The sequence below is a fragment of the Pimephales promelas genome, chromosome 3 (genome assembly GCF_988280905.1).
Source record: "Pimephales promelas chromosome 3, fPimPro1.hap1.1, whole genome shotgun sequence".
NCBI lineage: Eukaryota > Metazoa > Chordata > Actinopteri > Cypriniformes > Leuciscidae > Pimephales > Pimephales promelas.
In genome coordinates, this window is record NC_142771.1 from 3,161,504 (window position 1) to 3,177,249 (window position 15,746).

The window sequence follows — 15,746 nt, forward strand, 5'->3', positions numbered from 1 at the left end:
TCAAACTGAAGCAAAAGTCGTTTACAGCCGTGTTCACTCCGGTATTTTGCTCGCATCATCAGTGTTTACAGCTAGGACCGGTGCGTGCACTTCTGCCACTCTAGGCAAAAAACTATTTTGCTGCCCCTCTATTTGAAACGTATACCTGCAAAAACCAGCATGCTTGGCCATTATGTAGCTTGCACAACGCGCATTCACTTTGATTCTCTCATCAACACAGATGCAGCCGTTTTTATTTTTGCAAATCATTATAACAAGGACAAATATTAACACTTAAAATGTAAAATGAACTTCCTATTCATGACTCGCGAGAGCAGCGGCTCGGTCTCGCCCTCGATCGCGGCGCTGCGGCGGAAGCTAAATCAGACTCGTGAGAGCGGGGCAAGCCGGCGCTGCGGGGCGTCCGCAACTCAGTAATTCATAACCTAGTTTGTGAATTGTTCATTCCCGGTTGGCACACATTTTGCAGCCCTTACAAAAGCGCCGCTCCCTGTTTACAGTGGAAGTTCGATCATAGATTTGAGTTCGATGCATAATGTCTCGATGCGGCCGTGTCGGCGCATAACATACGTCATAAATAAACGTATCTGATTGGCTTACGGGTAACCAATGATTTTAAACTTCAGAGAAGCGCCCCCTTGCGAGAGAGAAAACACTTCTCTATTATGCCATTCCAGACTGTGTCTACGAAGCAAAGTGAAGTAGAGTCTGGTATTACCAGGCTAAAGTTTATTGTCTGTGTGAATCGAAACATTCAGACTTTCACATCAGAACTATTAGGATAAACTTCAGCTCATAAATATGTATATTTTGTTCTCAAATTCAAATCTACAAGCTCTCGAATGTTGCTAATCTTGAACCTTCATACAAGTATTCATTTAAAACGTGAAACTTTCAGCTAACAAGAGCAAGTTTAGTTATGTGTGTTTTTTACAGGAATGGAAGAGACAAAAACTTTCCCCTTTTTCATGCTCTTTATTGTCACATGTAAAAAAAATAAAGAAAATACTGATATTTAATTTCGTGACATATACTGTATACAAAACACAAAGTCAAAGTTTCGAATATCTTATGAAAATATAATGTGAGCAAACATTGATGTAATTCTCAGACGGACGACTCTCGATAAAAGAAGCAGCAGATATACAAGCTGAACGCAGGACGATCATGTGCGCAAGGTTAAAGCTCTGTGTGTGTGTGTGTGTGTGTGTGTGTGTGTGTGTGCACAAGGTTAAAGCTCTGTGTGTGTGTTTGTGTACAAAGATAAAGCTCTGTGTGTGTGTGCGCAAGGATAAGGTCTCTCTGTGTGTGTGCATGTGTGTGTGTGAGTGTGTGTTTTGTAAGGTTAAAGCAGACGATCTACGGGACAAGCCGGATTCCATCGTAACTTTCTCTACACAATAATAATCTTTTGCATTGTAATCCTTTAATTGTAATATTTGGCATGTTTGTGTGCTGTTGCCGTCCCTGTGTGTGTAATAAGCAGATTGTGTGTGTGTTGTGGACCCTCCTGTAGGCACACATTACTAACGGACTCTTTAAATAATAAAAAAATACTGCGCCATTGACTTTAAACAGGTTTTTGTTGGTCAACGGCTCAGTCTATTTCATTTTCCTCAAAATAACAATGCGCCTGAACACACACCTCGTACTCAGACCAGGCCATGGGCGCAAATGCATTTACTTGTTCTTGTTCACAGTGGCGTAAAGTTGATCCTGCGGTTTATCTTCTCTTCCTCTGATGGCAGCGTAAGTCACTGTATCATTATGATCCTGAAAGAACAGATTCTGTCCATCAATGTTTGAACCACAGCGATTATTATTATTATTATTAGAGCATGAGCTGTATCTACTCACATCGAGAGCTTTTACTGGCTTTGTGTTGGAAGAAGTGACCTCAGAATAAGTGACATCATCTGTCTGCTCCTAAACATCAATGCAAACATGCAGAGAGTCGAGTTTAACACACAGAACAGACATTTCTCTCACTAAAATATGTAGAATAACACAAACGTGAACATAATATTTGATGATTTAGAGACTCACATCGGCTCTTGCAGCAGGAGGAATGGACATGTTGATCGTCTCATACGTCCCTTTATCTTCATTCTCATCTTTGACCTTTAGACAACAAACGATTAAAACTTCATGAATGACACTTTATTGAGCTTTAAAGACTAATCAAATCTAAATCACTGCATTACTGAACTCACCGCAGAGTCGCCAGTCCCTCTTTTATTATCTGAAAACAAGTGCATCATGAAATTAAATCAGATTTTGTTGAAGCATTAAAATGAATGATAAAAATGATTGACTTGATAACTTGTTGAGATTGACCAGTATCAGGAATAAACTTCTGTTTGAGAATTTCATATAATCCACATGTACTTATAGTCTGAACATGATGTGTTTGTTTGCTCATCTGAACTGTTTTTAATTGTTGTAAAGGAGTAAATCTGAATCTCACCAGCTGTTTTTCTGCAGATCAGCCAGAGAAGAGCAAGAAGGAGAACAGCGACTGCAGCGACAGAAATCCCTATGACTGAAGAAGAGATCGAGCTCAGAGTCAGAGACGGACAGGCCAGACTGACGACAATTATAGACAAAAGACTGTGATTATGAACCTGTGATTGTAGTCGAAATATCCTGAGAGTTTGTGCCTGTTGTTGGTGTATCAGCTTGAGCTGAAAAGGATGATTAAGGACAGTTATAGACAAATGCAAAAGCCATCGACACCGAATGACATTTCAAATGATTCTGATCTTCCTCTGACTGTAGATTAATGCGCCAAGATTTATTTATTGTTCATTGCTCTTCTTTTAAGAAACAAAATTAAAAAGTCAACTTTATTTTAATAAATTTGATTGTCACATAATAAAAAGTTACATTTTTGCTGTCCAGTTTCAATTCCTTTATTATTCCAGCATCACTTTTGGGACTGTGACTTCACTGCAGTTCATTAGTTTGAAGCGAAGCTTTGAGTTTCTCTTCTGTGAGAGTCAAAGCAGCTTTTGTTCCCTCAGTTTTTTCTGGTTCAGTGATACTGATAGACCTCAGTGTTCCTGACATCATGAGGATCTTTAACAGTGTTTCTCACCTGAATACTTGACAGTGTATGTGACTGACGTCTGGAGTTGATTTTTGAGAGTAAGCCGACATCTCCACTCTCTGTTGTTATCTTCATCCAGGAGTGTTGTAGTCAGAGTGATGATACAGTGATATTGATCTGATGATGATGATGATGATGATGATGATATCTGATATCTGGAGTCTGTCTTCAGATCAACACCAGCCTGATTCACCCACAACAGCTCAACTCCCTCATAACGAACCAAATCATCACAGGAGTATCTAATATATGAATACAACTGACAGGAGAGAGTCACAGAGTGGCCTGGACTGATCTCAGTCTGTGAGGATGAAGATGATGATGAAGGTGATGTTGATGGTAATGTTGATGATGATGATGAAGATGATGATGATGATGGAGACACTGAAACTGAACACAAGACACAAATCACAGACTCTTATTAATTACGTATAAAGCACTAAATGGTTTATCTCTGCAGTATTTGAGCGAGCTCTTAACTCATTATAGTCCTTCACGTCTATTGCGATCTCTAAACTCCGGCCAGTTGATAATACCTAGAATATCTAAATCCACTGCAGGCGGGAGATCCTTTTCCTATTTAGCACCAAAACTCTGGAACAATCTTCCTAACATTGTCCGGGAAGCAGACACACTCTGTCAGTTCAAATCTAGACTAAAAACACATCTCTATGGTCTATTAGACACATAACACACTATAGACTTCTATAACTCAATGTTCGGCTGCATAGTTTAGATCAGCCGGAAGTGGGAACACGTCCCGTAAATCCTGATGTACTCGTTTCATCATAAGGAGGATGGCGTCTATGTTAATATTAGTCTCTCTGATTATCCTGAGGTTTACTGCAGGCCGTATCCAGATCTGATGAAGGACCTGCGCCTGGACACACACACACACACACACTCTCTCTCACACACACTCACTCACACTCACACACACTTGTACCTGGAAACTATTTCAAGGTTTGCGTTCTCGAGCCGCTTGTGCGGATGAACAGATCATTAAAACCGGTTTTCTGTTAAAACGGTGTCATGTTAGCGGTCCCTAAGGAAGTGAAGTGACGGAAGTGAATCAATCAAATCTAACTTCAGCTGGACAATAACTTTATTCTAGATCTGCTGTAAAGTCTAAATCTGTTACTGTAATTTCCTATTATCACTGTAAAGCTGCTTTGAAACAATGTATATTGTTAAACGCGCTATATAAATGAAGATGACTTGACTCATAAATCATCATCTGAGTTTAAAGGGAGAATTTTTAATTGACCATATAATCATAAACTTACCATGAAGAACATGCAGATAAACACGTGTATCAGTTCCTTGTTTCTGGTGTACTCCATTCACATCCATCCATTGTTGGCAGATGTAAGATCCATAATCTTCTTCTGTGACGTTCTTGATGTTCAGAGAGCAGTCAGACTCCAGACTCAGTCTCTCATGTCTCTCTGTGTCTTCATTCTTTATCCCTAAATTAATCAGTTCAACTGTTGAATTACTGAATCTGCTGTAGATCCATGTAGTTGATTTGCAGTCAGAAAGAGTTTTATTACAGGACAGACGGACATTTACACCAGAACTGATGAACACATGATCATAATCCACTCCACTGGTGCCTGAAACACAGTAGATCTCAGTAGCCGCGTTTCCACTGCCGGGCTAGGGCTGGGCCAGAGCTAACAGCGAGCCGAGCTAGTGGCCTCGGGCCTCAAGCACCGGGCTTGCGTTTCCACTGCCGGGCCAGTAGCCCCACAGCGCTGCCCCAGACCCCACCCCTAACACGCCTTTCTGGATCAAACGTCATAAAACCCAACCCATTTCAGCGGGTATTATGAATTCATTTATTTTTTAAATTAGGAAGATAGCATGTATATTATTAACTCACCTGCCGTAGTGGCTGCAATAGTGTCACGAGACCAGTACAGGCGATTCTCCATTTCAAGCAGCGATTTTTTGCGCGATATAACAGGCTGCGGAACCGCCGCAGCCTGTTAACAAACGCCGCCTGTTAACAAATAACAAACGCCGCAACCTCGAGATACAGAGTTAAATTTTTAAACACCTTTAATAACTGATTGGACCCCATTTGAAACGAAATTAATTTATAGAAATAAAACGCAGCAAGTACGGAGCAGTTAAAGCCGCATTTCCATCATCCTTAAACTGAAATTGCCAATTGAAAATAAGCAAAACGTCCATTTCACAAAAACTCCGTGTCTGCAAATTTATAATAATAACCATCATCATCATTATTGTAACATTTTATTAGGCTGCATATTGTAACGCGCTGCTTCAGGAAGAAGGAGATGGATTACGTGCGGAGGCCAGACAGATTCACGGAGTCGATATGCATCTGAAAACTCGTGCTTTATTCCACATCGAACTCGTGCATATAACTATCTGTTGCACGTCCTCCCGTCCACATCGTTACTTAACAAGCAAAGTAAAAATAATATAAAAGTCGGCATCAAACAGAAATTACACACATGGGGTGTTCGCCGCACACGGCATATATCACATAGAATACTAATAATGCCGACTCTCTAACAGGAGCGCGTAGCTCTTCAAGGGGCCACACCCTATTATCACCCGTCACAGATTCTTAAAGGGGTCACACCATATTTCTACTCGTTACAAATTTCCCCCGGCCAAAAAAAGGCTGTCCTCAGCCGTACACAGCAAAGGAAGACTTCTACTTAACAACCACTCATACATGACTGATTTGAAAAGTTAACAAGACATAGGGATAGATAAAGTACAAACAGTACGAACATACATGTTAGCACAGTTTACTTTAGTTCAGTAACACATGAGAAAAGTCTGATCACGACCCAAAAATGAAACGCTCAATTTTCCTTCCCTGAGACCCCCGAACACACAGGAACAATAACAATTAACACTCTGGAACAACAGTCTAATGCAGCCTGTCATCCTTAATGTAAGTCAAACCTTTTAACATGGTAGGGATTAGTCCACTTATTCACCGTCCAGTCAGAAGTAACCCTAGGGACTCTTCTCGGTCTCAGCACATAACGACTCAGACCCTGATTTGCGGGTTCTGCAGTAACTGCTTCAGATGTCAAGTCATGAGAGTCAGAAACCCCCACCCCGTCAATAATGTCAGGAGTAAGGTCAAGTGAGTGTCCAGTACAACGTTCCGGCGAATTTTCATCTGAGTGTCGATTCAAAGATTCGTTTGAGTAGTCAATACCAACACTCTGGTCAGCATTACCCGACTCCTCACTGCCTGTTTGATAATCAAAGTCCTCACCCAAAGGTAGTGATATCTCAACATCAGCATAGGAACTTGTTGTGGGCACGGCCGTGTCCCATGAATGAAAAGGCTGCAGATTTACTACATGAAACACGCCAGCATCTTCTCCAGTGTCCACGTTCGCAAGTCTGTAATTAACACTTGAAAGTTTCTTAGAGATGCGAAATGGTCCAGTGCTCTCATGGCAAGCAGTTCGAAGAGCAAAACAGAGCTGTGGAAGATATTTATCCCACGAAGTGTGCTTGTCCTCCACGTAAGCACGTATGGCAGTCTTAAGTGTGCGGTTTATCCTCTCAGTGGCGTTCGTTTGTGGGTGGTACGCAGTTGTCAGCCGGTGTTCAGTACCAAGGACCCCAAGCACATGCTCAAAAAGATTGCTCACAAACGGTGTCCCACGATCCGATATGAGGTAGGTTGGTGCACCATGTCAAGCAAATATCTCACTCAAAAACTTGCTCGCTGCCACTTGAGCTGTTGCTGACCGCACTGCACACACTTCCACCCATTTCGAAAAGTAATCAACAAAGACAATCAAATGTTCATTGCCACTCTGAGTACGTGGAAGCGGACCAACAAAATCCACTCCTGTGTATTCCCAGGGTTTCATCGGTCTGATCGGAATCATCAGCCCTGCTGGTTTTCTTTGGCTCGTCTTCGTCAACTGGCACACAGGACAAGATATAACGTATCTTTTCACATCTGTCCCCATTTTGGGCCAAAAGAACCTTTGTTTCAGCCTGGCCAGCGTTTTTGTCACCCCCAGGTGTCCAGCTGTAGGATGGTCATGAAAATATCTGAGTACAGTGGATCGAATTACTGTTGGGACATATAACTTAAGCTGCTTCATTGGGTGGAGACTGCAGGTTATCTTAGGGTCCTTGAAATAGAGCAGACCATCATGGATGACATGTTCTTCGTCCGTACCGCCCATTTCAAGGTTTCGAAGAAGATTGCCAACCACTGGGTCGCCTTTTTGTAACTGCGTCAACTGTTCTCTGTCTGTTATCGGGACTGAGGAGAGACTGCGCAGATCCAACCCAGCGATGACTGCATGCGGAGGAAGAATGTCAATAGGGCCCTCACAATGCGGCAGTGGGTTGCGTGATAGAGCGTCTGGAACTTTGTTCTGAACTCCTGGCCTGTGGACAATATTAAAATCAAAATCTTGTAGGCGCAAGGACCATCTCGCCAGTCGTCCAGAGGGGTTGGGACGGTTCATTAGCCACCTCAGGCTGTTGTGGTCTGTATAAATGGTTACTTGAAGGCCCTCGATGTAAGGTCTGAAATGTTCCAGAGCCCAAATCACTCCCAAACACTCCTTCTCAGGTGTTGAGTAGGGTCTTTCCGCTTTGTGCAACGTCCTGCTCCCGAAAGCTACCACCACATCTCGCCCCATGTCATCCTTCTGCATCAAGGCCGCACCAAGGCCCAAGTCACAAGCGTCAGTGTGGATGGAGAATGGGCGTGTGAAATCCGGAAGGCACAGAATGGGTTCAGACGTTAGGCAGTTTTTCAAGTAATCCATCGAAGCTTGACAACTGTTGTCCCAGGTGAATGGAGTTTCCTTTCTTGTGAGTTTAAAAAGTGACTCAGCTTTTTGAGCATAATTTGGAATGAACCGTCTGTAATAGCTTGTGAGGCCGAGAAATCCTCTCACTTGTTTCACGTCTGTCGGCGTTCTGAACTCTGTGACCGCCTCCACTTTCCTCGGATCAGGAGAAATACCATCCTGAGTGACCTTGTATCCTAGGAAGATGAGCTCACTCAAGCAGAACTGACACTTATTTAGCTTGAGAGTAAGACCAGCTGACTCAAGTCTAGAAAGGACTTCCCGGAGGTCTTGCAAGTGTTGTTCAAAGGTTGGGGACATGATGACAATATCATCTAAATACACTGCACAGCACTTGTATACCAATCCAGCAAGGACATTGTTCATTACTCTCTGAAAAGTGGCTGGTGCGTTACTAAGCCCAAAAGGAAGGACTTTGAATTGAAAAAGGCCACAGTGTGATGCAAATGCTGTCTTTGGCCTTGACTGTTTCTCTACCGACACCTGCCAGTACCCTCGAGCCAAATCAAGTGTAGTAAGAAATTTTCCACGAGCCAGGAAATCCAATGATTCGTCGACTCTGGGCAGGGGGTACGAATCCTTACGTGTTAGTTGATTAAGGCCTCTGTAGTCTACGCAAAACCTGTGGTCTCCACATGGCTTCTTGACAATTACCACAGGCGCAGCCCATGGACTGGAAGATGGTTCGATGATGTCTTCTTCCAGCATCATCTGAATCTGATCTTCAATGATTTGCTTTTTAGCTGGTGAGCTCCGGTACGGTGGGAGGTGAACTGGCTTTGCGTCACCCGTGTTGATTTCGTGCTACCCCAATGAAGTGTGCCCCAAGTGTCCATCAAACAGGCTCCAAAAGTCTTTAAGAAGGTCCAACAATTTCCCTTTTTCTTCCCTTTTCAGACAAGCGCTCTCAACTTTCTCATCCAAGGCAGACGGGCAGACATTTAAGAACATTAAACTCCCGAGCTCAGGTTCATCCAACCACTCACTCAGAACCTCTTGTGGTGTAGATTCCCCCAGGGTCACCGTCCTTGATGGTATGTGAATGCTGACTGACGCCCGCAGCAAAAAATCCATCCCTAAGATGATTGGAGAGGATAGATCAGGGACAATGACAAACCGATGGTAGAACTTTTTCCCTTGGAGGCCAATGTTCAACCACACAACACCAGTCGGAGTGCAAGCAGCACCGTTGGCGAGCTGAATCGGGGGAAAAGTCCAAGGCTGAACCTTCAGAGAATGTCGTAAGTCATCAGAAATCATATTTGTACGAACAGCTGACAGTGAGGCACCGGTGTCCAGTGCTGCGTCGCTGGCTTTATGAAAGAGATTGACCTTGATCATAAACGGTGTGTTCCAAAATGAAGGAGAAGTACGGTCCTCCACATGGCCGAGGACAAGCGGCTCAGGTGGGGACATAAGACAAGGGTGAGGCGCATTTATCTTCATGGAGGGAGGATTGCCTCGGTGAAACGTCCTCCCCCCTTTGAAGTTTACCTTCTGCCGAACCGAATTGTGCTTTTGCTCCTCCCTGTTCTCGTATGTCCTAGCTTGAGTGTCTTCCTCAGCGCTCTGTGGCTCATTCGAGCCTGGACTTGTCCGTATATCCCTGGCTGTAAAAGACACAGTCTGCTGTGTAAAGTTACAGTTCGGACAGTTTCTTGAAGTGAAACCAGGCGCAGAACATCTGAAACAATAAGGCTCTTGCTTGTTTTTGCTCTTCGGCAGTACTGGTTCATTACGGCTGGCAGGGCCGAGAGCGGAGTGCAGCTCATGGGCACACATCACAAGGTCTATGACTGAAGTAATATGTGCGCCGTACAGTGCAACTCTGTAGCGCTCAAGTGCATGCTTGCAGATAAGATTAATCTGCTCTTGTTCTAGTGGGGGGGACTTTAGTTTCTTGAATTCAGATAACATGTGTGCTACAAACATTGGAAATGGTTCTCCTTGAGCTTGTACACGGTCAAGAATAGCCCTCCAGACACGCTCTTGGATATCTGCTGGGAGAAACACAGTCTTGAACAGGGTGCAGAACTGTGTCCAAGATGTGACATGTGAACTCAGTACCGCAAACCACTTCCTGGGCTCTTTAGCCAAGAACCGTGGTAATTCAAGCAAAATTTGAGCATCGCTGAGAGCCAAAGAAGTTCTATAGGCATCCACAAGAATAAGCCAATCATCAGGTTGAATCTTCTCATCATATTCAAACACTGGGGGCTCCAGTCTCGATTGGTGCAAGACGGAGGCCAAAGTTCTGGTGGCATTATTCAAATCGTGAGAGCTTTGAGCCAGGCCAAACGCATTTTCGTTTCTGACGTTCATTCCTACTTCACAGGACCAAGGCTCCTGTAAGTGACCAGCTGGTGCTTGAGCATGTGGAGTAGATGAAGCAACAGGCCTGACTTGTGAAGGCACTTGGTAATAATCAGGTACATGCAAGTTTTCTGTGCAACGGTCAATAATACCTCTTTGAAGATCCAGAGACTCACTCAGGCACCTCCGCAGCATTTCCACTTCCTCCTTCAACGACTTAACTTGTGTCTCCAGGCGCTCTCCTGACCCCGGCACTGCCACTGGTGCTCTCCGTCTGGCCGGAAATTCAAAGCAGGCAGATTGGTCAAATAAATCAGTCTCGTCATCAACACGTCTGGCCATTATAACAAAATCAGTCAATATGAAACTCAAAATAATGAATTACAGCAATATCATGCAACCAATAAATCCAACTTGCCTTAACTTACTGTATGTGAGTAACTAAGCAAGACAAATGTAATAAACAATTGGACACTCTTTTTAAAAAAAATTTAACCATATAACCATATATAGTCACTTTTTTTTTTTTTTTTTTTTGACGAGCAATCACAGCGTGGGCGTCGAGGAGTTATTACCCAACGATAAATGAAAATACAGAAGTTCAGGAAAAATCCATTGGATGTCTCTTTTTTTTTTTAAAAAAAACGAAGAAATTTCCATGTTTAATTCAACCAGTTCACCATTTAGTTCCAGCAAATGGCCACAAATGAACGTAGAAACCAGGCCCGAATTACTGAAACAGTCAAAGTACACCAACAGTTGAATTTCAGGTTAACGTTACCTCCTCAACGAAACACAGTACAACGTGCACAGTACAAATTCACAAATAATGCGTCCGTGACGACTTAAATCCAGTTGAATGTGAAGAAATCCACTGCGTCAGCAACACAAAATGTCCGCTCCAGCTTCAAGCGACTTGGGCCTTACACGCATACGCAGTGAAATTTTCCTCGTATAAACTCACACATGACTGGCTGGATGTTCACAGCATTTTCGGAGCCGTCCGTTACAAACCGGTCCGTCGTCCGTGTCCTCGCGTTAAATCCAAGGCCAGAGATAAAATGTTCGGGCGCCACTTGTAACGCGCTGCTTCAGGAAGAAGGAGATGGATAACTCACGACTGAAGATATTACGTGCGGAGGTCAGACAGATTCACGGAGTCGATATGCATCTGAAAACTCGTGCTTTATTCCACATCGAACTCGTGCATATAACTATCTGTTGCACGTCCTCCCGTCCACATCGTTACTTAACAAGCAAAGTAAAAATAATATAAAAGTCGGCATCAAACAGAAATTACACACATGGGGTGTTCGCGGCACACGGCATATATCACATAGAATACTAATAATGCCGACTATCTAACAGGAGCGCGTAGCTCTTCAAGGGGCCACACCCTATTATCACCCGTCACAGATTCTTAAAGGGGTCACACCATATTTCTACTCGTTACAATATGTAGAAGACGCCTTTATCCAAAAAAGGAACAGAGCACAAATAAACACAATATTTTTGACGCATATCAGCGCATATCCAGTGTGTGTGGAGCACGCACTGATGGCTGCGAGACGCCCATGTGAACACTTGCAGTTTCATTGCATTTCTTTTAGTGGAAATAACTTAAAATACTCTTTCATTTCTGGTCATACAGAAAATAATAATACATTATTCGCAAATACATTTATTTGCGTAAACTCACAATAACAAGAAAACGTTGTGCTTTAACAATTAATCAAGGCGCGCTTCATGATCTCCGTGAACTGAAGCGCAAGACCTGAAACAGCCACCGCATTTGAATTTGTTCGTTTTAAATTGGACATTTAAAGCTTTAGTCTTGTAGATTAAAGCTTTAAATGTCCAATTTAAAACGAACAAATTCGAATCGAAAGCCAATATCTTTCTGACTATGTAATTATGTAGCTAATTATTTCTCTCTAAATGTGCATCCGGAGATGGAGATATGTTTTAGACGAAAATCATTTAGAAAACAATAGTTTATTAATAAACAATTAATGCCTCGTTATTTTATATTATTTTATTATCAGACACATTTATTATAGCCTATAAATCACCTATAATCCCCTTTCTGTAGGCTGTGGTTACGCCTCTTCTCATTCAGCACTGCAGGGAAAATATCATTTCCAGGTTCTAATTTGGCCTCAGAAAACCAGTAAACTATATATTTTTTTTTTCATATTAATTTGTCAAATATTTTAAATGTTTAAGGGGCAAAAAATCAAACAAATATCTGAAAATTCGTCGATATGTAGCCTATATATAGCCTATATATTTTTGCGCAGCATTTGGCATAGGCCTTAGTTCAAAATAAAATGTTATGCAATTTTAAACGGTTAATCGGTTAAACATGGACACCCCTATGTGCATCTTGCTTCAGATCATAACGTTCCATAACACCGATAAACTCCGCCTTTTACCTTGAGCACGCCTCTAGCCCGAGCTGGCCCCCTCTGGCCCAAGGTATTCGACGGGCCAGAAATCCTGGCCGTTGGCCCTGAGGAAGCCCCGATCAAGCCCCGGAAGTGACAGTGGAAACGCGACTGGCCCTGGCACGCACTAGCACGGCCCGGCCCTGGCCCGGCAGTGGAAACGCGGCTAGTGATCATTATGATATTTATTAATAAATTAAAACATAAACCATACCAGCAAAACAAGCAGAAGATTCAATCACAGTGTTTTTCCTCATTTAAAGCAATCAACACACTCTCCAGAATAAACTATGAGTGTTTATCAGAGAGCTGTTCAAATCACTGACACACTCTTAATATGAAGATCATTCTTCATCATCAGATGTTTGAGTGACACTATGTCCAGTATCAGGAATAATACAGTATGATCTGTGTGTATCAATACACAACTCTGAGATCACAACGTGAATGTGTGCAAGAATAAACTGAGCATGTTCAAATCAACTCTTTCCAGACTAATTCCACTAAATGTGTTTAGAGAAAATACAGATTTCTTTACCTGTGAGAAGTGAAGAGAGAATGATCAGTCCCAGCAGACACAGATCACACTGATCAGACATTTCTGCTTCTGTCCGTTTCTGTCCGTCTTCCTCTTTATTATATATAAGTATAGCTCTTCCTTTAAACATCATCAGCTCCTCCTCTGGTTATTATTTTTTTGTTATTAATTCTGCTAGAGTTGCTATAGTGACAGTGACGTGTTGCTTTAAGTGTGTGTGAAATGTCTGAGAAGTGCATACACTGGTAACCGCACTGGCTCAACCCACATCTGATCTGAACAGTTTATATCTACTTTTGCACACGAGAGCATTACTGTTAGTTTCACTTCTTTATTTTAGCAGTTTCCCGCATGACTTTAAAATCTAGAAATAAATTAATGGCATCATTAGTAATAAAATTAGTTTTCTTCTTCCACTATCCGTGACTCACTCGTAGAAAATGAACTCTAAACAGTTTTTAAGGTATTTTGATGATCATCATCAGTTCAACTGAGTTTCATCACGTCTCTTTCGACGAATCAACACCAGTGAAGAGACGAGCCAGTTTTGTGGAACAGAAAGTATTTGCACACACTTCATGAGTGTCTGTAAAGCAGATCTTAAATGCCTTCAGGAAGAGTTTCTACACATGATTATAATGTTGAGCTTTACTCTCTCCAGCCTCAGAAATAGATCAGATCCAGACTCCTTTATGAATATGCCGTAGTCGGACCGAACCTGCTGTCCACAGTAATGATGGTCTTCTGTGTCGGTCAGTCAGGTTTGTTTGGACTCTATTGACTCTATTGGAAAGATCTAAGCTCTAAAGCTTCTTCGTGTGTGTGTTCGTGTTAATGCTAGTTAGTTTGACCGCACTGGTTCACGAGTGTGAGCTCTCACACATTCAGAAAACAGCTCATCTTCTTTTCTACAACTGAATTGCTCAACTTTTTCCTGTCCAATAAATGTTTGCTATAGTTGCTGCAAACCGTTTAGAAATTCAGTGTTCCCATTCAGGGAACTTCGAGCTGCGTGTAACCGCAATGGGAACGCCCCTGCGTGATGAGTCATGAAGCACGTATGAAATCAGTCCAATGGCGAGACGGAACGTAGGCGGGGTGACGTATCGACCAGGAAACTATAAAGCACCCTAAAAACACAAGCGCAACAGCTTCTGAGTCTTCAGCAAGCGCTCTATGTATGAAAATCCTTTTGTCTGTCCAAAAAGTATTGTGAAAATGTATTATGGCGAGCAAACAGCAGCAGTTCAGAAAGTGTGTGCATCCCTGCCCTCGCTACATCACGGGTGGGGATACACACGATCTGTGTGTTGTCTGTATGGGAGTGCAGCATGCTCAGTCGGCTCTCGAGGGGGCTGGCTGTGAGCATTGCGAGCGTCTGCCCATGAAGACGCTCCGCTCCCGCCGGGCACTCTTCGAGGAGAGTGGTTCGGTGCGCGTTTCTTGCGGTTCAGGTCCCGCTGCTGCCAAGGCACAGCGAAGGCTTGCGTCGTGGGGATCGCAAATGGATCTATCAGCGGGGATGGAGACGGGCTCTGCCTTTTCTCTGCCCTTACCTGATAGATCCAGCGCTTCAGATCTCGGTGCGGGGGTCCGCGCTGCGGTTTCTCCTGCCCGGGCTTAGGCTCCATCACTTCAGCTATCCAGTTCCGAGGAACTGGATGTTGAAAGTGTGGATGTTGAAAGTGGATATGGAGGCTTTTGACTCAGTGGAGATCGGGGACTCGCCATATCAGTCTCCCGCGAGTGAAGAGCTTATGGAGGTTGTGACTCGGGCTGTAGAAAAATTAAATATTGAATGGCCAGTTGAAAAACAAGAGTCTAGAGTGAAGAGCAAATTAGGCGAGAGATTTTTACCATCTCACTCTCTACCTCCACGCCGGTGTTCGCCCTTCTTTCCCGATCTGCACACTGAGGTGTATAGATCGTGGATTAGACCGGTGTCAGCGAGAATTCTGACGCATCAGACATCAATGTATTCTAATATCGTGGAGTCTAAGAGACAGGGTTATGAGGCGATGCCGAGGATGGAGGAAGTTTTGGCGAGCCATCTTTCTCCTGATACGGCATTGTCTTTTAAAACACCGGCGTTGCCCTCCAAGCCACTTAGATATTAAGAGCAGCCCCGCCCGTCGGGCGCAGCAGAAGGAGAGTGTTGCGTCTCGCGCTCCTCCTCAGCAAAACTGGGCCGAGACGCGGCGCTCTCAGGCGAGATATTCCCGGGACAAAACCGATCTGAGGACGGTTATTGGCGTCAGGATGCTGAGGGTGGTCCCCACCGCGAGAGAGGGGTGTTTGCTGCTGAATACGGCTCCCGCTCTCTCTCGGTGCCCTCAGGGGCTCGTTCTGCCAACCCTGCCTGTAAGGTGGGGCGTAGACGGTCCCAGCGAGTGTTTCCCGAGGGACGCTCGCTTAGGAAAAAAAAAATAAAAAGCTGAGGGTGGCCACCGCGAGAGAGAGGTGTTCACCGCTGAATAAGGTGCCCGCTCTCTCTC

The 15,746-nt window shown here is 43.6% G+C and overlaps 1 protein-coding gene across 1 annotated transcript; it reads right to left on the reverse strand.

Annotated features, from left to right (window-relative positions):
• Positions 1-975: 975 nt before the first annotated feature.
• On the reverse strand, positions 976-14,291 carry LOC120486163 (uncharacterized). Its single transcript, XM_089129266.1, has 8 exons — positions 13,252-14,291; positions 4,396-4,725; positions 3,106-3,424; positions 2,468-2,586; positions 2,214-2,242; positions 2,047-2,121; positions 1,858-1,926; positions 976-1,773 (listed from the first exon to the last, which is right to left on the reverse strand). The coding sequence occupies exons 1-8, from the start codon at positions 13,382-13,384 to the stop codon at positions 1,681-1,683; spliced, it is 1,167 nt and encodes a 388-aa protein (XP_088985392.1). The 5' UTR covers positions 13,385-14,291; the 3' UTR covers positions 976-1,680.
• Between the last annotated feature and the right edge of the window lie 1,455 nt (positions 14,292-15,746).